This window comes from Stegostoma tigrinum, chromosome 30 (assembly GCF_030684315.1).
Source record: "Stegostoma tigrinum isolate sSteTig4 chromosome 30, sSteTig4.hap1, whole genome shotgun sequence".
NCBI lineage: Eukaryota > Metazoa > Chordata > Chondrichthyes > Orectolobiformes > Stegostomatidae > Stegostoma > Stegostoma tigrinum.
This window is the reverse complement of record NC_081383.1, coordinates 3,523,380-3,546,155: the sequence shown is the minus strand read 5'-3', so window position 1 is coordinate 3,546,155 and position 22,776 is coordinate 3,523,380. Positions and strand designations below refer to the sequence as shown.

The 22,776-nt window shown below is 45.8% G+C and overlaps 1 protein-coding gene across 1 annotated transcript; it reads left to right on the top strand.

Annotated features, from left to right (window-relative positions):
* The first annotated feature begins 1,460 nt into the window (after positions 1–1,460).
* Positions 1,461–22,776, top strand: LOC125465857 (uncharacterized). The gene is made up of 4 exons (XM_048559777.2): positions 1,461–1,617; positions 9,624–10,259; positions 10,838–10,977; positions 20,050–22,776. Exons 1-4 carry the CDS (start codon positions 1,551–1,553, stop codon positions 20,095–20,097), a joined length of 891 nt encoding a protein of 296 aa, XP_048415734.2. The 5' UTR covers positions 1,461–1,550; the 3' UTR covers positions 20,098–22,776.

Here is a 22,776-nt window from a genome sequence, read left to right as displayed (position 1 = left end):
GTTCCTGAAAAGGTGATAGAAGCAGAGTGTTTGAAAATTTTGAAAGCAGAGATAGGTTTCTGGAACGGGAGGAGAGGAGGGTGAAAGGGTTTTGGGGTTAGGTGGGAATGTGGAGGAACCAGCTCAGCATATTGAGAGGAGAAGCAGGTCCAATACTGACCTCACATAACAGGGGAGACCACATCTGAAGCACTGTGACCAGTTACGGAGTCATTATTGGAGAAAAGGGTATTATTTAATTGGATGTACTTCAGAAAAGATTCAACAGAATGACCCCTGATTTGGAGAGACTGTTATATGAGCAAAGATTAAATAGGCGGAACTCTACTCCCTGAACTTTAGAAGAATGAGAGGTGAAATCATTAAACCATATAGGATTCTTAAAGGTCTTAACAGGGTCTGCCGAGATCATGCTTCCCCCCACGGATGGGTCTGGGATCAGAGGCACAGTCTCAAAATAAAGGGGCACCAATTTAAGACTGAGATGAGGAGGAATTTCTTCTCTCAGAGGGCTGTGAATCTTTGGAATTCCTTGCCACAGAGAGCTGTGGGGGCAGAGTCCTAGTGTATATTTACAGCTGAGATCGATAGACTCTCGATCAGTCAGGGAATCACGGGTGATGGAGAAACGGCAGAAAAGTTGAGGAATGTTGTGAGGGTGAGAGGGAGGGGATGAGGTATTGGAATGTAAGACAGTGGGAACAGGGAAAGCTGGCAGGTTTGTCTTGGGTAATAAAATGTGAGGCTGGATGAACACAGCAGGCCCAGCAGCATCTCAGGAGCACAAAAGCTGACGTTTCGGGCCTAGACCCTTCATCAGAGAGGGGGATGGGGTGAGGGTTCTGGAATAAATAGGGAGAGAGGGGGAGGCGGACCGAAGATGGAGAGAAAAGAAGATAGGTGGAGAGGAGAGTATAGGTGGGGAGGTAGGGAGGGGATAGGTCAGTCCAGGGAAGACGGACAGGTCAAGGAGGTGGGATGAGGTTAGTAGGTAGGAGATGGAGGTGCGGCTTGGGGTGGGAGGAAGGGATGGGTGAGAGGAAGAACAGGTTAGGGAGGCAGAGACAGGTTGGGCTGGTTTTGGGATGCAGTGGGTGGAGGGGAAGAGCTGGGCTGGTTGTGTGGTGCAGTGGGGGGGGGGGAGGGGACGAACTGGGCTGGTTTAGGGATGCGGTGGGGGAAGGGGAGATTTTGAAGCTGGTGAAGTCCACATTGAAACCATTGGGCTGCAGGGTTCCCAAGCGGAATATGAGTTGCTGTTCCTGCAACCTTCGGGTGGCATCATTGTGGCACTGCAGGAGGCCCATGATGGACATGTCATCTAAAGAATGGGAGGGGAAGTGGAAATTGTTTGCGACTGGGAGGTGCAGTCTTGGGATCAGGTGTGGGCTTTGTGTCATTTCTACCTGTTCGGTAATGGCGGACTGTAGACGGCAGGGGGCGCAGATCCGCACTGCCCGGGAACACCTGGAACATCCGCGCTTTAAGAGTGAAAATATTGGTTGAACACCTTTTAATGTGGACAGTGAGACGGGGAAATTGTCTGGAAGATGATGGCTCCAAGATTAGAGGAAATCTTTTATATTGGTCTCTGTATTGGCCTCGCCTGTTCACAGAGTGAGTGGTGTTCAGTGTTTTGCCTTTGTGTGTTTCATAATTTCTAACAAAACTTTTGAAGCAAGTTTTAAGGAAGTGTGCACTTTGTTGACGTGTCAGAAATGTGACGGGCAGACTTCTTTTCGGCCAACATTCCTGCAGCTTTAGAAGGAGCTTAAAAAGTCCTTTAGAAAAATTAGAGCCAAAATTGCTCGCGATCTTTGCCGATTGTTGCGCATTGAAATGATTTGCAAATATATTTCTTTACTTTCAGAGCAGCCCAAACAGGAAATACCCACTTGGCACTCAGTTCGCCCTGATTTCCTCCCGGTTGCAGAATTAATTCCCACTTCGACTCAGATCTTGTTAATTATCGTCCAAATGCACTGAACCAGGTCAGACTTCTGGGGGAGGGTCACCGGACCCGAAACGTTAATTCTTGTTTTCACCCTCACAGATGCTGCCAGACCTGCTGAGCTTTTCCAGCAACTTTGTTCTTGTTCCTGAGCTGAGCAGAAACTGACGTCCCTGTAGAGACAGCCTAGTCTGTAACTCCCTCCCCGGGGGGGTATCAGTTACCCTGTCTATAAACCCCCCCGACCCCCTCGATTAGATTCCAGTCTGTAACTCCCTCCCCGGGGGGTATCTGTTACCCTGTTTATAAACCCCCCCGACCCCCTCGATTAGATTCCAGTCTGTAACTCCCTCCCAGGGTATCTGTTATTCTGTATGTGAACCCCCCCCCCACCCCGAACCACTCCGTTAGATTCCAGTCTGTAGCTCACTCCCCAGGGGGTAACTGTTATTCTGTATATAAGCCCCCCCAAACCCCGTCAATCAGATTCCAGTCTGTAACTCCCTCCCAGGATATCTGTTATTCTGTATATAAGCCCCCCCAAACCCCCTCAATCAGATTCCAGTCTGTAACTCCCTCCCGGGGTATCTGTTATTCTGTATATAAGCCACCCCGAACCCCTCGATCAGATTCCAGTCTGTAACTCCCTCCCGGGGGGGGGGGGTATCTGTTATTCTGTATATAAACCCCCCTGAACCCCTCGATCAGATTCCAGTCTGTAACTCCCTCCCTCCCGGGGGGGTATCTGTTATTATCCACAATGGAGTATACTTTTCAGGTGAACCCAGCATTCCTTGAGGAAGCTTTCTGCTGTAATACCTCTGGTTCAGTGGTTAGCACTCAAACTGAGAATTTCTGACTGGAATCCCTGCTTCCGAGGTTTTTGCAGGAAATCTGGTCTGGACCCCTCTGAGGGTTGGTTGCACTGTGGAGGTGGCCACTGTAAAGCGTTTGTCATTGCAGTCTTACATCACAGCATCAAGATGCAATTTACAATTGAGCCATGTTTGAAAATTTGGGGAAGGATAGCACAACTTTCCGAGACCTTGGGATTAATAACTTCCCAGGACCTTCCTTGCAATTCCCAGAATTAAAGTTTAATGTTTTTATTGAGAAGCCTGGAATGAAGCCATTCTCAGCAAGAAAATAGGGTTATATATTCTATAGGGTTATATTCTCCAGATCTGCACTGTATAGGGTTACGTTACATATGGCTACATTATGTTAGATTACATTGTATGAGATTTTATTGTAAATGTTCTCAATCTATTAGATTCCATTGTGTCTGATGCTAGAGGAGGCAATGGTGTTGTGGTAATGTCATAGCTCTAGTAATTCGACACGCCAGGTTTAAATGCAATCATGGGATTGTAGTGTCGCTGTCTCTGATCCAAGTTCACCCCTTCCTGTCCTGAATGTGTTATAACGTGTCCAAATAGGTTGGTCAAAAATAATTACAAAGCTGTCAATCTCTACCTTACCGAGCCCTGTCCTTGCAGTATGACAATGCTGAGTGGAGTATCTGAATACCTGAAATGCTTAGTCTGAGCCCAAGCCTGAGAGTGTAGAGCACGTTTACAAATACCCGGAGCTTTAATGAAAAATCCATTAAATTATTCAATTCTACCTAACCTAAAAGCTAACATAAATATCCCAGCATGATTGCTGCAAATCATCAGTATATCTCTCCAGCTATGACTAAAGTACTGATTTCATGGAATCCCTATAGTATGGAAGCAGGCCATTCAGTCCATTGAGTCCCTGAAGAGCATTGCACCCTGACCTGCCCCATCCCTGTATTGGCCATGGCCAGCCCACCCAGCCTGCACATCTTTGGTCAGTGGGAGGAAAATGAAGCGCCCAGAGGAAACCCACGCAGATATGAGGAGAATGTGCAAAATGCATGCAGACAGTCACCCAGTGCTGGTTCTGGAGTTAGGTTGCGGGCACTGTAAGGTAGCAGTCTAACTGCTGAGCCATTGTTTCATCCTAATCAACAGGAGTCCCTTTTTTTGATAAGGTTGGATAAGCAGCACTAGATCGAAACAACATTAAAAAAAGGATCGAGAGCCAGCCACTCGGCCCTTCCAACCTGCTGTGCCATCCAGTACAACTATGGCTGACATTCATTTGCTCCACTTGTCCGCTTAACCACATTTCCGCTGATTCTCTTTTGTGTCTGAAAATGTCTGTCAATCTGAGTCTTTAATGTTTTCTTTTATTCATTTGTGAGACATGGGCGTTGCTGGCTGGCCAGTATTTATTGCCTGCCCCTAGCTGGCCTTGAACTGAATCACTCACAAGGCCATTTCAGAAGGCAGTAAGTTTCAACCACATTGCTGAGTCACATGTAGGCCAGACCAGGTGATGATGGCAGATTTCCGTCCCTAAAGGAAATTAGTGAATCCAGATGAGATTTTCCTGACAATTGACAATGATTTCAAGGTCTTCAGTAGATTCTTAATTCCAGATTTTTTAAAAATGAGTTCAAATTCCACTGTCTGCTATGACAGGTCTTAAACCTGGGTCCCCAGAACATTAGAGATAACAAGGTGTAGAGCTGGATGAACACAGTGGGTCAAGCAGCATCATAGGAGCATTTGGCCTGCTGTGTTCATCCAGCTCTACACCTTATTAGCTCAGATTCTCCAGCGTCTGTAGTTCCTACTATTTCTGAAACAATTTTATCCCCAGAACATTAGCTGAGTTTTTGGATTAATAGTCTAGCGATAACACTACAAAGCTGATACCAACCTCCCCCCCCCACCGCACCCCCCCCCCCCCCCCAAACCAAGTGACTGAGCACAAACAACTCTCTGGGATCAGGAATTCCAACAGTGCACAACCATCTCTGAGTTGCGATGGAAAGAACATGAAAAAAATGTCTCCTCATCTCAGTGTGGTCAAAGCCTTGCTCTGAGATTTAAACGTTCAGCTCAGGGAAAACATGTGCTCATCATGTCAAATCCCTAAGCAATTATAAATTTTCTTTATTCTTTCATGGGATCCAGGTGCCACAGGCAGGGCCAACATTTGTTGCCCATCCCTAATTGCCCCAGAACTGGGTGGCTTGCTAGGTCATGTCAGAGGGCAGTTCAGAGTGATCTACATTGCTGTGGGTCTGAAATTATATGTAGACCAGACCAGGTAGGAAGGGCACATTGCTTTCCCTAAAGGATTTTATAACAATCAATTATAGTTGTCATAGTCTCCATTATTATGATTAAATTTTAACACTAGATTTGCTAATTGAATTCCATCAGATACCATAGTGGGATTTGAACTCAAGTCACCAGAGCATTAGCCTGTGTGCTGGTTAGTGGTAATATTGCAGTTAGCTGAGTTGGCTGGACTGCTGATTAGTGATGCTAACAGTGTGGGTTCAATTCCTGCACCAGCTGAAGTCCTTACCCGAGGTGTGGTGACCCTCAGGCTAAACCATCACCAGCCAACTCTCTGTAATGAATACTCCTCCATTCTGAAAAGCATCCTCCCACCACTACCCTGTGTCTCCTGTGACTAAGCCAGTTCTGTGTCCACCTTGCCAGCTCACCCCTGATACCATGTGACCTTTTGTGCCTGCCTGCCATGAGGAACCTTGTCAAAGGCTTTACTGATGTCCATGTCAACACCATCAACTGCTTTTCTGTCACCAATCATCTTCATCATATCCTCAACAAACTCAATCAAATTAGTGAGGCACAACCTCCCCCTGTACAAAACTATGCTTTTTATCGCTAATCAGCCCATTTGCCGCTAAATGCATATAGATCTTGTCCCTGAGAATCTTTTCCAATAATAATAGCAGTGGCTCAGCAGTTAGCACTGCAGCCTCACAGCACCAGGGACCCACGTTCGATTCCAGCCTCGGGTGACTGTCTGTGTGTGAAGTTTGCACATTCTCCCTGTGTCTGTGTGGGTTCCTACTCAGTGCTCCAGTTTCCTCCCACAGTCCAAAGGTGCACAAGTTAGATGGGTTGGCCACCCTAGATTGCCCGTAGTGCTCAGGGGTGTGCAGGCTAGGTGCATTAGCCATGTGAGATACTGGGATAAGGTAGGGGTTCTGGGTGGGATGGTCTTTGGAGGGTTGGTGTAGACTTGTTGGGCTGAATGGCCTAATTCCACACTGTAGGGATTCTTTAACCATTTCCCTACAACTGATATGAGGCTCACAGACCTTTAATTGCTTGGATTATTCCTGTTACTCTTTCTAAACAATGGGACAATATTAATGATTTTCCATTCAATGTTTTGGCCTCGACCACTTTCTGTGGCAGAGAATCCCACAGGCTCATGACTCTCTGGGTGGAGACAATTCTCCTCATCTGAGTCCAACATTCCCTACCCCGATCCTTAGACCGTGGCCCCTGGTTCTGGACTCCCTGGTCATCAGGAACGTCCTTCCTGCATTTAACCTGTCTAGTCCTGCTAGAATTTAATAGGTTTGCATACCTTTAAGTTGTAGGTTGGAGACTCTAAGGCAGAACATCAATAATGAAATAAAAACAAAAAGTGCAGGAGAAACTCAGCAGATCGGGCAGCATCCATGGAGAGAGAAACAGAGTTGACATTTCAGGTTCAGAAACCCCTCTTCACAGCTCAAAATGCTAACTCTGTTTCTCACCACATATGATGCCAGACCTGTTGAGTTTCTCCAGCAATTTCTACTTTTGTTTTAGATCTTCACTATCCACAGTTCTTTGTTTTATTACAGTAATGATGGCCTTTAACCTATGAGTGAAAATCAAGCAATGGGAGTTCTCACAGGCCAATGCCTATTCTTCAACAGGATGTGAAAACCATGCTTTGTTGCATTGGTGTCTCTGGAATCCTGCTGTCAAAGTTAGAAATGCACATCCCGTTAACGCTCCAACAAACAACAGTTCCAGAGTTGATTGAGAACAGATAATGCTCAATGAACTTTGGATTTATGAGCTGAGTTCTTGTGAGTAATTGCACTCCCTTTTTACTTATTTGAAAGATCTTTTGCTGTGCATTTGGTTGCACTTCAGCCCATGCTCCTGATCTTTAGGGATCCGGTGTGGAGGGGTGAACAAGTCAGAGGATCTCCCATCAATGAGCTCCTGGACCTGGCTTCGTTGGCCATTAACAGGTCCAGGCAGTGGGCCATGGAGAGGATCATAGCTGCCAGCTGTCTGCCTGTCCTCATGTCCAGATGTGTTTGGAGATGGACCATGTTGTGTCCACCAGTAATTTCACTCTCTAGAGAGAGAGAGGAAGGCACCCACAGGGGGTAGAGTGCTTTATCTCCCCTTCCAACTCCATTCTGATTGAACTCCCTCCCTCTCTCCTTACCTTTCCCTCCCTTTGGATGGTTTGCAATCCCTTCAGTGAGCTTTGTGTGTAAACTAACTGTTTGAAAAACACAGGTGGTTTACTGATGGTTGTTAATGGATGTAAAACCAAACCACAATTTGGTGATGGCAAAGAACACTCAGTTGTGTGTAAGAGTGCTCTGGATATAAAAATAAGAAAAATTAAGAGCTGAACACCGGGAGAGGGTGGTGTAATGATGATGTCACTCAACTAATATCCTAGAGCCCCAGGCTAGAGTTCTCGGGTATGAGTTCAAATTCCACCATAACATCTGACAGAATTCAATTACTGAATCCTGATCCGGAATTTTAATTGAAAATATGGGTAATTTAGTGGTGATGGATAACAAGTGAGATAGTAAAGAACTGAAGTCAGGGTCAGGAGAGGGGGGTGTAGATTAGCTGGCTTGTGGTGAAGGATGCAGGTTCAATTCTAGCATGAGCTGAAATCACCAACAAGGTCCCACCTTCTCACCTGATGCTTGGTAACCCTCAGGTTAAGTGTCACCACCCAGGTGCCTCACAAAGCATTGTGCAGCCAGTGTTATGTTTGAGAAACACATACAAACTGTGTTGAAATTCTCACAAATGGCTTCCTGTGCTAAATTAATTATCAAAAGAGCTGAGCTCTCAAAAAGGGGACTTGTGACTCCCTACCTCTGGGCTAGGAGGGCTGCATTTGAGTCCCACCTGCACCACAGGTGCATAACAACATTTCTGAGCAGGTTCGTTAGAAAATATAAAATAGTTGAATTCTTGTTTGTAAATTGTTCTTTTAATTAGAAACACTGGTGATTTAGTAGGTAATAACACTCATTCATTGGTGTGTTACAGCAACTCAGGACAGAACAGGAAAACAGCCGGCCAGAAGACACACCTGCTCCGGAAGTGTGTCATAGCCAGCCTGAACAGTTCAGAAAAATATCTATAAGTTGGTTGAACAAAGCAAGACATTCAATATTAAAGACACTGAGGGGTATTATTACAACTGAGATTGGTGGACCACACCTGTTCCCTTCTAGTCCCATTCTTGCAGTGATCAGAGATATTTTCTAAGCCAACCTGCTCCAGTATGTTACTTCATGAGCCCAATCCTCTATGGATCTTGACAAACTTTCAACTTAACCGGCACAGTGAAGTGGCCGACTATATCGGTTTCACTGTAGCCTGGAAAAGGAGCTGGCTTCACCATCTTTTATGGTTAGGTTTATGCCAGGGTGAGATAGCACATGGCACTCACTCAGAAAGTTCAAGTATTTGGTCAGAGGTGGTCCATTATATGCCCCATCAAGATAAAAGTGTGGAGCTGGATGAACACAGCAGGCCAAGCAGCATCTTAGGAGCACAAAAGCTGACGTTTCGGGCCTGGGCCCTTCATCAGTTAAGGGGGATGGGGAGAGGGTTCTGAAATAAATGGGGAAAGAGGGGGACACAGACTGAAGATGGATAGAGGACCACAAGAGAGTTGCAGTGGGAGAGAGAATTTTAACCTCACTGCGAAGCCTCTTCCTGGATGCCTAACCTGAAGAAGTTACCCTCCTCCCTCCGGACCAACCTTAGGGGATCGCCCTCCCACTGCAACTCTCTTGTGGTCCTCTATCCATCTTCAGTCTGTGTCCCGCTCTCTCCCCATTTATTTCAGAATCCTCTCCCCATCCCCCTTAACTGATGAAGGGTCTAGGCCCGAAACGTCAGCTTTTGTGCTCCTGAAATGCTGCTTGGCCTGCTGTGTTCATCCAGCTCCACACTTTGTTATCTCGGATTCTCCAGCATCTGCAGTTCCCATTATCTCTGATCGCCCACCAACACCACTTTGAATTAATCTGCTTTGCCTCCTCCCCTTGTTTCGTTGCTGTTGCACTGCCCCTGCTGGGCAGTGTTTGTGACTTGTTTATCAGACTACTTATAAATCCAGCAGTGGGTTTATTTCAAACAGAAATAGTCTGACTTCTTCCCCAGTCACCCCTTATCTTTTGGGCAGGGAAAGATGGAAACTGATGCTTGTACTAAATTATAAATTTACGATAAAGTCTTTTGCTGGCTAATCCAACATATAGATATCAGTGTGTGAAACACTTGCTGAGTCAAAATTTCTTAAATCTTGCTGCCTCACTCTCTTCCCTTAGCAAATTCTTCCATGACCAATCCTTTGGCTATCTCTCCTAATATTTTCCATATTGGAGTCAAATGTTGTTTGAGGACATTCCAATGAAGCACCATGGGATGTTTTCTTGAGTTACTAAGCTGTGGTAAAAGTTATGTCTTGTTTCGGCTGTAAGCACTTCTTTGGTGAATTAGAGACTTGTTGAGACTTAATTTGGTTTCATCTCCTCCAGTTCCACTAACCACAACAGAGAGCAAGGCCTTGACCACTGTTTCCACAAGTAGCAGCTTAACGCAAGCGCCCAATGTGACACCAAATACCAACTCAACAGGAGCGTCCCAAGAGACGACCACCAACTCAACAGGAGCGTCCCAAGAGACGACCACCAACTCAACAGGAGCGTCCCAAGAGATGACCACCAACTCAACAGGAGCGTCCCAAGAGACGACCACCAACTCAACAGGAGCGTCCCAAGAGATGACCACCAACTCAACAGGAGCGTCCCAAGAGACGACCACCAACTCAACAGGAGCGTCCCAAGAGATGACCACCAACTCAACAGGAGCGTCCCAAGAGATGACCACCAACTCAACAGGAGCGTCCCAAGAGATGACCACCAACTCAACAGGAGCGTCCCAAGAGATGACCACCAACTCAACAGGAGCGTCCCAAGAGACGACAACTGCTCCACCCAATGGATCAGTAAGTTCGACCATGGTTACAGCCAACACTGTAGTGCCATCGAATAGCACAGCCACCCAGAAGACTGCAGATGGTCAGACCAGCAGTATCACCTTTATCTCTCCATCAACTCAAAGCACCAGTACAAACACAGTGGGGACCTCCACAGTCACTGTGAATTCCACAGGTTAGCAATTGAACTCTCTCAACACCAACCAATGCAATATTGGCCCTGATTCTTTTTCCTGCATGGGGTGCGCAGTGTCCTACTCTTGCTGCTAATTCCTAAGTTTGAACGTAAATAGTGATGGAAGGATTGAAGAAATTGATTAATATTAAATCACATAAGAAAGCTCAGGCTGTTCAACTAAATCTGGATGTAAAACATTAACTCTGATTTTTCTTCACAGTTGCTGCCAGACCTGCTGAGCTTTTCCAGCAACTTCTATTTTTGTACCTAATTTACATGATCTGCAGTTCTTTCGGTTTTGACTCACTCTTGCTTTTGCTTTGTGAATTACTGATGACATTTAGTCACTAGACCATCCTGATCACTCCTTTCTCGATTTTTGTTCCTGAAGGATCTACATATATAATACACACTTCATTCTCTACATATAGCAATACAGTTTTCACTAAACAGTACTTGCCAGTCACACACCCATGACTGTGTGTCTGCATATACTTAAAGTGCCTGTGTACACCATCTGTTGCTTTGTTTTGCCTGTGTAATTTTATTTTGTTTTTATTCCATCCATTCCCCAGAACACCACACCCTAGACCCCGGACTGATTGCTCTTATTGTAATCCTGGTGGCAATTTTACTGATTGGGTTGTTCGTTACTGCAGTGAAATATTCCCACCAAGGGAAACCTGAGTTTAAACGACTTCAGGAATTGCCAATGGTATGTATGTCAACTTGATGTCTGTGCGCAGATATGTTCATGTGTCTGTATTTGTCTCTGACATGTAGAGCCTATCTCTGTTGAATGCTCCTGTGTATCAGACTCGGACTCAGTGTGGATTTAACGTGTGTCTTTGTTGAATGAATCTCTGAATGTACATGTATGGTTTTTGGACTTGTACATGCTGAATGTGTATATCTGTGTGCCCGCCTGTGTGTGTGTGCGCGCGCGCGTGTCTGAATGTGTGTGTGTACGTGTGTCTGTGTGTGCTTCTGTGTTTGTGTCTGAATGTGTGCACATGTATGTGTATGTGTTTGTGTCTGTGTCAGTGTATGTTTGTGTGTGTCCGTCTATGTCTGTGTGTGTCCATGTCTGTCAGTGTGTGCCTGCGTGTGTCTATGTGCATGCATGTGTATGTGTGTGTATGTGTGCATGCATGTACTGAATGTCACAAAGTGCATTTGAGGCAGTAGATACATGGGAATACCTTCTCCCTCACTGTCACTGGGTCCAAATCCTGGCATTCCCTCCCTAATGGCATTGTGGGTCAACCTACAGCACATGGACTGCGGTGGTTCAGGAAGCCAGCTCACCCCCACTTTCTCAAGGGGCAATGAGAGGCAAGAAATAAATGGTGGCCCAGACAGCCATCCCACATCTCGCAAGAGAATTTAAAAAAGGGTTCATTTCACTAATCCCTTCCACTGAATCCCATTGTGGCAACATGGGTTCATCTCAGCTCTCTTTTTGCAAAAGATGAAAACAGGTTAGATGTTGGGACTGATGTAATATTTGGGAGGAAAGTGCCTCATCATTTAAACAGTAGAATCAGCCCAGACCCACTTTACCTGGGCATTCACACCTTTGTTGGTGTTGGATTTGTGCCCAGTACTGTCAGCTTCAATTCTGCTGCTTGCAATGTGTTCACTTGACCCTACGTTTACTAATCTCCCTTTCATGGACTGTTCCTTTTAAACCATGTGACTCAGCACTTCACTACTCCACCCTATTTCTTTGTAACCAGAGAGATCGACTTTTAGATCCAGAACTGAAGGCATTAAATGAGTGCTTGAGATATCTGTTGAAGCATGACCTGCCGTGGGTGTATTGTGGGTCCAGCGAGAAAGTTCAGTATCAGTGTGTTGCAAGGGGGTCCTAGCCAAGGAAGATCCCAGATTAGATTCCCAGTTTGTGCTGTGCTCAAGCTTCTCACCCGGGCTGCTGCGAGTTGCTGCCTCTCGTTGGAAGAAGGCTGTTTCGGACAGACATCTCTCTCCAACGATTGGCTCTCCTCCCCCATACACACTTCCACTGTGAGTCAACAGACACATCCCACCTTCACAGCACCTGCCTTCCCCACAAGCAAGTAGAACATGAAAAGGGCACTTTGTTATAGACCTCTGTGGTGCAGATGGAGGGCATTTGGCCCATTGTGTCTGTAATATCCTCTCAGATGTGCAAATCTCCCAATGGCCAATCAGCCCATCAGTTCCCTGACCCTTTGAAGGGCATCACACCAGACCCTACCCTATTCCTGTAACCCTGCATTTCTCAGGGCTAATCCACTTAACCTGCACAATACTGGACACTATGGGTCAATTTAGCACAGCCAATCCACTCCAACCTGGACAGTGGGAGGAAACCAGAGCATCCAGACGAAACCCACACAGACACGGGGAGAACGTGCAAACTGCACACAGACAGTTGCCTGAGGGTGGAATTGAACTCTGGTCCCTGGTGCTGTGAGGCTGCAGTGCTAAGCACTGAGCCACTGCATCAATCCAACTGCTGAGAGGCACATGGCTTACTCCTGTTCCTATGGCCCTAACAGTGAAGCCGCTAGACTTCTGGGCAATGAAGGAATCAAAGGATTTGGGGAAGGGGTGGAGAAGAGGATTTGAGGGAGAAGAGCTCAGTTGTAGTCTAGAAAATGAGAAGGATGAAGGGGCTGAATCACCCACTCGTGGTCTTACTTCTTCAATTCTTATGTTACTATAATGTAGCTTTGGGTGAGACTAGGACTGAGTTCTACTCTGATGTGTCCAACATGCCCTCTTTAGCCAGACTGCAGCCGATTAGCCCACAAGCATCTCATCTCAGAACTAGGAAAGTGTTCCACTCTGAAAATGTGCTGTTTATAAAACTATGTGGCTGTGATGCCTCTATGCATTGACATGCCTGCTCAGTTACAGTTTGTACACTTTGATGGATGATGAGTCGCTTTTATAGCAGGAACAAATAATGTCCACCAGGCCAGTAGGAATGTCCTGTTTGGGGCGGGGGGCCAAAGAAGGCTTTCAGATGTTTGCTAATATACTTCTATAGATGGTACAAAGATGCTGTGTGACTCTACAACAGGCTCTGAAGTTTTACACTGGGCTGTCTTCATGAGGAGTGTATATAACTGCCATTGCATGCAAGAGGGGAAGTACATCTTGGGTCATTAATGGCAGTGAACATTGAACAGGACTTTAGCAGCTGGGCTGCCAAAAGCCTATCAACCTGAGAGAATGTTACGGACATCTCTTTGATCGGGGATTAACTCTAACTAGGATAACACCAGCATTAAGAAGTTATACTCACTAGAAAACATTAAGCAGACTGGACGTCTCTCCTGCATTAGAGAGAGAGCCAAGGGCCAAGGAAAGAGACATTGAAAATACAAAGGCCTTTGACTGGGTAGATGTAGAGAAGATGTTCCCACATGTGGATTAGACCAAAACTAGGCTTCAGAAATCCATGATAGTCATGAGCCGATCCAACCCCAAATTCAGGGGCAACATTATTCCCAAGAGAAAGGTGTGAAGATGCAACTCACTCCCCTAACACGCATTTAAGGGAGGCCAGACAAAGGTGGTAGAAAGAGAGAAATCAGTGCTGAGAGGGTGAGATAATGTCAGAAATCACACAACACCGGGTTATAGTCCAACAGGTTTATTTGAAGACACAAACGTTTGGAGCCTCCGAATAAATAAACCTGTTGGACTATAACCCAGTGTTGTGTGGTTTTTGATCTTGTCCACACCAGTCCAATACTGGCATCTACACATCACGAGAGGGTGAGAGAAAGAAGGTTAGGAGGAGAGAGGTGTTGGGTATAAACACAAGCATGGACAAATTACACTGTTTCTATGCAGTAAATTCTTTGAAAATTAATGTTCCTTCATTCTGACCATGTTTCTGACCCTTTACCTCCATCTCAAACATCTTGTGCTTTGTCACATCTTTACGTGTGTGTGTGTGTGTGTGTGTGTGTGTGTGTGTCTGTGTACGCGTGTGTGTGAGCATGTGCGTGTGTACGAGTCTGTGTGAACATATGTTTCTGTCACTCTGAAGTTGATGGTAACAGCTCAATTTGACCCAAGATTCAATCTTGATTCTGGGCTGAACAACAAAACATTATTTGATTTCTGCAGTCACCCAAGGCCAAGATTTCCCTTTGACCTCGATGGCAGTCAATGGTATTTCATTGCTCTTGAAGATGGCCTTGAAACAGAGAAGGCCATTCAGCCCAGTGACTCTATCCTAGTGTTTAAGGTTCATTCGAGCCTCACCCACTCACAACAGTCCATTCACACACACACCAATCCATTCACATTCACACTCACACCCTCACCCACACACACATCAATCCATTCTCACCCACACCCACACACCAATCCATTCACACCCACACACACACCAATCCATTCACACCCACACCCACACCCACACCCACACACCAATCCATTCACATTCACACCCATACCCACACCCACACACACACACCAATCCATTCACACCCACACCCACACACACACACACCAATCCATTCACACCCACACCCACACACACACACCAATCCATTCACATAATCACCCACACCCACACACACACACCAATCCATTCACACCCACAACCACACACACACACCAATCCATTCATATTCACACCCATACCCACACCCACACCAATCCATTCACACCCACACCCACACACACACACCAATCCATTCACATTCACACCCACAACCACACCCACACCAATCCATTCACACCCACACCCACACACACACACCAATCCATTCACATAATCACCCACACCCACACCCACACACCAATCCATTCTCACATTCACACCCACAACCACACCCACACCAATCCATTCACACCCACACCCACACACACACACCAATCCATTCACATTCACACCCACAACCACACCCACACCAATCCATTCACACCCACACCCACCCACACACCAATCCATTCTCACTCACACCCACACCCACACACACACCAATCCATTCACACTCACACACACACCAATCCATTCACACCCACACACACACCAATCCATTCACACCCACACACACACCAATCCATTGTCACCCACACACACACCAATCTATTCTCACCCACGCCCACACATACACACCAATCCATTCTCACCCACACCCGCACACACACACACCAATCCATTCACACTCACAACCACACACCCACACACACACCAATCCATTCACACTCACACCCACACATTCATACCCACTCACATCCCAATGATTCTATCCTAGTGTTTATGGTTCATTTGAGCCTCACCCACTCACACCTACCTGTTCACACTCACACCCACACATTCACACTCACATGCACCCCTCATTTTCACTCACCCATGCACACCCACTCACTCACACACTCCCATTCTCATTCCCATTCACCCATTCACTCTCTCACCGACCCACCCACTCTGTTCAGAAAAACCCGTTCTATCTTATTCACCTCAAACATTCCCAGCGGCAGAAACCCCAACATCATTCCTTTTTCTGACTGAATGTAGAAATGTTTGTTTATTTATGACTGTCCCACACACCTCCACTCTCCCTCTCACTGACCTACCCAGTGACACCCACATCCCTGATTTTTTTAAAAAAGATTATCTTATAATTCTAAAGACCCTCATCAGCTCATCTTCTCTTTTCTGCAAAAAAAAGAAGCCCCAGATTGGTTTAGTCTTTCATGATCTCCTGAGCTGGTTTCGATCACTTGTGAAGAATTTTTGAGATCAATTATTCCTCCATACTGGCCTGAAGTTTCTCTTTTTGAGCTTTCTCTATCATTCCCAGGAGGTCACATGGATGGCAGGGAAAAGGAGAAAGAGTCCTGTTGAGATTCCCTTGGCATTCCAACTGTGGGAAAAGCCAAAATTCACTCCTGCTGGAGCTGTGTTTTGGCACATCCTGCCATCGCATTGGGATATCACCTCTTCTCCAGCAGGACAATGCTGCCCCCTATCAGAACAGGTTAATACTGCAACTTTTGGAAAATAGGCCAGAGATAAATATGGGTCAATTCAGCCTACTTAAAGAGCAACTTTTCAAAGAAATTATTTCCACATTTCCCTTTGTCCTGACAGATGCACAGCTGATATTTTCAACTCTCTCTCTTAAAATACAGACATAGTCATAGGGTCATACAGCATGGAAACAGACCCTTTGGTCCAACCTGTCCATGCTGAACCTAATCCCAAACTACAGCAAGAACAGAAATGGCTGGAAAAGCTCAGCAGGTCTGGCAGAATCTGTGAAGAGAAATCAGAGTTAACGTTTTGGGTCCTTTTCTGAGGAAGGGTCACCGGACCCAAAACGTTAACTCTGATTTCTCTTCACAGATGCTGCTTTTCCAGCAACTCAAGTTTTTGTTTCTGATTTACAGCATCTGCTGTTCTTTTGGTTTTTATAATTCCAAACTAAATTAAGTCCCGCCTGCCTGCTCTTAGCCCAAATCCCTCTAACTCATTCCTGTTCACGAACTTATCTAAGTGTCTTTTAAACACTGTAACTCTACTTCATCTACCACTTCCTCAGGAAGTTCATTCCACACACGAACCACACTCTGTGTAAAACGTTCGTCCCTTGTGTTGTTTTCAAATCTCTGTCCTCTCACCTTAAAAATATACCCCTTGGTCTTGAAATCACACTTCCAAGGGAAAAGATCTCCCTCGACTCCTTTCTTTCCCCTTTGGTCCAGGAACTCCCCACCTACATTCGCGAGTCAACCCACGCCTTCCACCTTTTCCAAAATTTTCAATTCCCCAGCCCCCAACATCTCATCACCATGGAAGCTCAGTCCCTGTACACCTGTGTACCCCCCACTGAAGGCCTAAAAGCCCTCCGCTTCTTCCTCTCCTGTAGTCCCAATCAGTCCTCCTCCACCAACACTCTCATTCACTTGGCAGAACTGATCCTCACCCTTAACAATTTCTCCTTTGATTCCTCCCACTTCCTACAAACATTGGCCTGAGCTATGCCAGCCTCTTTGCAGTATTTGTGGAACATACCCTTTTCAACAACTGCACTGGGACTATTCCCCACCTCTTCCTCCACTATATTGAAGACAATATCAGTGCTGCCTCGTGCTTCCACGAGGAGCTCAAACAGTTCATCAACTTTTCTAACACCTTCTACTGCGCCCTCAAATTCACCGGGACCATTTGTGACACCTCCCTCCCCTTTGTGGACCTCTCTGTCCCTATCTCTGGAAAATGGCTCACCACCAACATCCATTTCAAACCCACTGACTCCCACAACTACCTCGGCTACATCTCCTCTCACCCACCCTTCTGCAAAAATTCTCACAATACATACTCCCAATTCCTGCGCCTCCACCCCATCTGCTCCCAGGATGAGGCATTCTACTCCAGGACACCCAAGATATCTGCCTACTTTAGTTTCCATAGATTCCCCTCGTCTGTTATTAAGGATCCCCTGAACAGCATCTCCCCCATTTCCCATACTTCTGACCTCAAACCCTCTCCCCTAACAACAATAAAGATAGAATCCCCTTGGTCCTGATGTACCACCCCACCAACCTCCAAATACAACACTTCATCTTTTGTCATCTACAATCAGACCCCACTGACCAAAAATATTTCCCTCCCCACCTCTGACCTCTTTCCACAGGGACCGTTCACTCCGTGATTCCCTCATCAGCTCCACACTCCCCACGAACCCCTCCATCACACCTGGCACCTTCCCCAGCAACTGCAAGAGGTGCTGCACCTACCCCTGCCCCTCCCACTTCACCTCCACCCCAGACCCCAAACAATCCTTCCAAATCCAACAGAGATTCACCTGCATTTCATCTAATCTGCATCCGTTGCCCCCGATGTGGTCCCCTCTATATCAGGGACACCAAACGCAGACGCGGGGACTGGGTCGTGGAGCATCTTTGCTCTGCACGCGCACCGACCAACCTGACCTTCCATATGCCATCCTTTTTAATTCCCCCTCCCACTCCCCTGGTGACATGCCCACCATTGGCCTCCTCCACTGTCAGAGTGAGGCCGAACATAAACTGGATGAACAACACCTGATATTTCACCCTGGGAGCTTACAGCCCAATGGCCTGAATATGGACTTCACCAGCTTCAGAATCTCTCCTCCCCCCAACCTGTCCGTCTTCCTACATGACTATCCACTCCACCCCTCCCACTGAGCAATCACAATAACCCCCTACCTGCAAAAATCTATCTCTATCTCTCCTACCCTTCCCTCAGCCCCAACCCTCCCTCTATTTATTTATGGGCTCCCCTGCCCCTCCCCAGCCCTGGCAAAGGGTTTTGCCTTGAAACGTTGACTTCGCTGCTCCTCAGATACTCAGAGCTTCTATGTTTTTCGAGCTCCACCTTTATTGACTCTAGCTTCCAGCATCTGCAATCCTTGCTATCACCAGAAAACGATACGCCCGTTAACACCAAATATGACCCTCGTGATTTTATAAACCTCTATAAGATCACCCCTCAACCTCGTCCACCCCAGTGAAAAAAGTCTCAGCCTATCAAACTTTTCCTTATAACTCAAATCATCTATACCTGGCAACATTCTGGTAAATCTCTTCTGACCCTCTCTAGCTTAATAATACCCTTCCTAAAACTGGGTGACAAATGCTATTTACAATACTTCTACTTTGGAATTAATTTGTGGTAAAGGACCATCTTCCTTCAGTCATGTTGGTTCCAAGATTTGAATTCTGCCCCTGTATCTGGGCAAGCTCCGACAATCCCTCACTTATATTTGCAAAACATGTATAGCCCGAAACAGGCCATATAGCCCATCTGCTCTGTGCTGGTCTTTCTGATCCTCACAAACCTCCCCCTTCCCCCCCCGCCCCGCCTCACTTTTTGAGTGTAAACTTTTATTTCTTTTCTACTTGTCTTTAGCCAGCTTCCAAATAAATGTTAGAACTATTGACCTTGATCAAACTCCCCAATCTCACGAGCTGAGGATATTTTCCTGAATTTCCAATTGGATTTATTTATGGTTACGAACTTTAGCTGCTTCCCACAAGTTTCCTGGTGACGAGAAAAAGATTACTGTCTGGAAGCAATCATTCTCCCGAGCCGCTCCAAATATCCCAAACCATTCTTCCTCACTGATTGAGTCATAGCCTTTGCATCTGCTTCAACACAGAAACTGAAAGCTAAACCAGTCTTCACCTTCCATTGCCTTCATGTCTTTAAGTGGTGATATTGTTGCAGGTGAGATCTGTGTTTGAATCCTGCCAGGGCAGAACAAGAGTTTTTCTTTAAATATATGGAATTAAGAGCTTAATGATACTGATCATCATAAAAACTAAGGTCCTTTAGAGAAGGAAACTGCCATCCTTACCTGGTCTGGTCAACCAGAGAGTCTGACCCGCAGTAATGTAGTTGACATGTAATTCTCCTCTAAACAATTAGAGATTTTAGCTTTCAGTGTCGGCTGAGCCAGCGACAACCACAGACTGTGAATGAATAACAAAACCTCAAACTGGGAGTCACCTAATTAGCCTGTGTCCATTTATCTGCGTCTCTTTGACCGCCACGTTGCTCAACCCTCACTGAACTTTTTGAGGAAGCTGGGAAGAGACAGCTCCCTCGTCTGCCCACTGGGTGGGATGTTCTGAGGGTTGGCGTGGACTTGTTGGGCCAAAGGGCCTGTTTCCACACTGTAGGGACTCTATGACTGCTTGTAGATGAGGGCAGGTGTGGGACACCTTGTCTGACCAACTGCTGAATGAAATACTTAAAATCTATTTCCATTTGTTCTTTCAGAACAGTTTAAGTGAAGAAGCTCCATTTGCTCAGTACCCGCCCAAGTAGCATGGAAACGCTCGCTTGACTGCATGAGAATGTTCTGGAAAGTGTTAACATTGCTTGTTTGGCTTTTGGCAAAGCCTGTTTATCTGTCTTCACACTCGCCTGCCTGCTTGCTCATTTACTCACTGTTCTAGCAATAATTAACCCTCTAACCCCCAGAGCATGACCAGCTCTGACCCAGCTGCTGTACAATGCTTGCCTGCTCGCCTTGGAATGTGGACTTTCTGTTGGAGATGATAGCAAACAGCTTATAATCTTGTTGTCGAGGCCTTTGTAATTCTTCGAGCCTTGGCGGATGTTGTGTCAATGTTTTCTACTTGGTGGTGTGGAAGGTATAATTCACTTCTTGAACTTTAACAGGTTAAAGTTTGAGGCAAAATGTTTGATCAAATGGTGGCATTATTTTTTATAAAATGGGAATCTATCACGGACACAGTGCATCTGTTCCAGCAGCTGTCCTGAACCCAATCATGATGTTTCAGATGTAAAAGCAAAGCCAAGAGATCACCAAAGCTGAAAGCTGCTAGGGGTATGTCTAGGTTAAATAATGGCCCATGAGCCAAGGCAGGGTGATAGCTTTGTGGTATTATCACAGGACAATTAATCCAGAGACCACAGTCACAGATCTGGGTTCAAATCCTGTTGATGGTAGAACTTGAATTGGATGATAATCTGTAAGCAAATCTAGAAATGACTACAATGCTATTCTTGACTGTCAGGGGGAAAACTTTTCTGATGAAGGGTCTAGGCCCGAAACGTCAGCTTTTGTGCTCGTAAGATGCTGCCTGGCCTGCTGTGTTCATCCAGCTTCATACCTTGTTATAGGGGGGAAACTCAACTGGTTCACCATGTTTTGGGTGTTTGGGGGGGCATGTTTCATTTCTGTATGGAAAGTCAATCCACGGTCTTTACCTTGTCTGGATGATAATGTGACTCCAGCCCACAGCAATGTGGTTGGAATCTGGACACTCAACGTTCATCTAGCCAGCAATACCCACATCCTGTGAATGAGTTTTTAAAAAAAGCTGCAACCACGATTCTGTAAATGGAGGGAAGGGCGAAGTGAGCATGTTCCAGATTAGTTTAATTTCGCTGTTGATCTCAGATAGGCGACTCGAATTTTCACTGCAGCCCGAAGTGTATTCACACGACTCAGACAGGCAAAGGCAAGAATCCACACTATTCCCATTAGAATCCACACTATTCCTGTTAGGAGTCATTCAGTTACATCATGGTTAAGATCAATTTCTGAACCCATTGGTTGTGCAAAATTAGCAATCTTTTCCAACAAGAATCTATCAAGCTCAGTTCTGAGCATTTCAGCTGCACTCCCATTTCCTGGCTTTGGCAGCTTTTTGGGGAAAATGGAATTCAAAATTTCCACTCCTCTCTGTGCAAAGAAGCTTGAATTATAAATTGCGTGTTCTAGGCAACCCAATCATGGCAAACAGTGTCTCGTCATTGAAGTTATTAACTTTGTTATTCACTTTAAACACCTTGCTAGATCACCTCATTGTGTTCAACACTCAAGAAAATACAAGTCTAGCACATGCGACATAATTTAGTTCTTTACCTCTAAGAAATGGAAAAATGGTTTTGCGCCATCTGTGGGTAGTGCAAAAAACTTCAAACAAACTTGTTCACTTTGATATTTAGATCGAACTCACGACTTTGGAGAGCAGCCCACGGTTTGTGTTTTTGGGGTAGTGAAAGGTGCTGTTGCAATGTAAACTCTCACTGGGTCACATACCCGCACTCCCTTGATGACGGTGGTGTGCCTTACTCCAGTTAAACAGGGAAAGGCATTTTCTAATTCATCCCCATACTCTTCATGTAGGCTATTCGGCCCCTCATGCCTGCTCCAGTATTCAATAACAGCCTGATTGTGGCTTCAACTCTGCTCTCTCAATTCCTCGTCATGCTTGCCAATCAAAATTCTGCCTAACTCAGCTTGGAATATGTTCAATGACCCGATCTCCACTCCTTTTGAGGAGTAGTGACCATCTAAGGAACAAAATTCCTCCAAGTTGAGGGAGACCCCTTATTTTGAAACCCCTCCCCCATGTTCTAGATTCCCCCGAGGAGGTTGTGGTAAGTAAAGGCTTTAAAAGTGGCAAATTTTGCACAGATGGGGAAACCCTGAATCAAACTACTATTGGCTGGTTTCAGAGGCTGTGAATTTTGTTTATAGTCACTCTAATAAAATCCTCAAAATTTTATCCCTTTCTGTGTAACTGTCACCTCGCTGGTATCCCTCAATAACCTATTACACTAACCACTTAACTAGATATAGGTTTGTGGGTCTATTCGGGACACAAAGGACCTTGAGGTGTGGTCAATCCAAGGGACATCATACACGATCGACCTGAGGCATAAACACCACTGAAGGTGAAGGGTTTGAGACTCGCTGTCTGTGAGGCACTTGGGGAATATCCTGAGCTTGTGAAAGGCTCGACAGAGACAATAGCTTGCATTTACAGGGCAGACAGACCGCAGCCCAAACTGGTGTCAGAGCCAGCGAGAAGCAACTCACTGACTCCTGACTTAGGAAAGAGCTCTTGGTTTTAGGAAGACAGCAGGAATACTGAAAGCAGCAATTACCTGAAGATTCTGAGATGGTGATGTTTAATTCTTAAAGAGGGAAGTTGTATTTTTCTTTGTTGTGGGAAAATATATTGATTC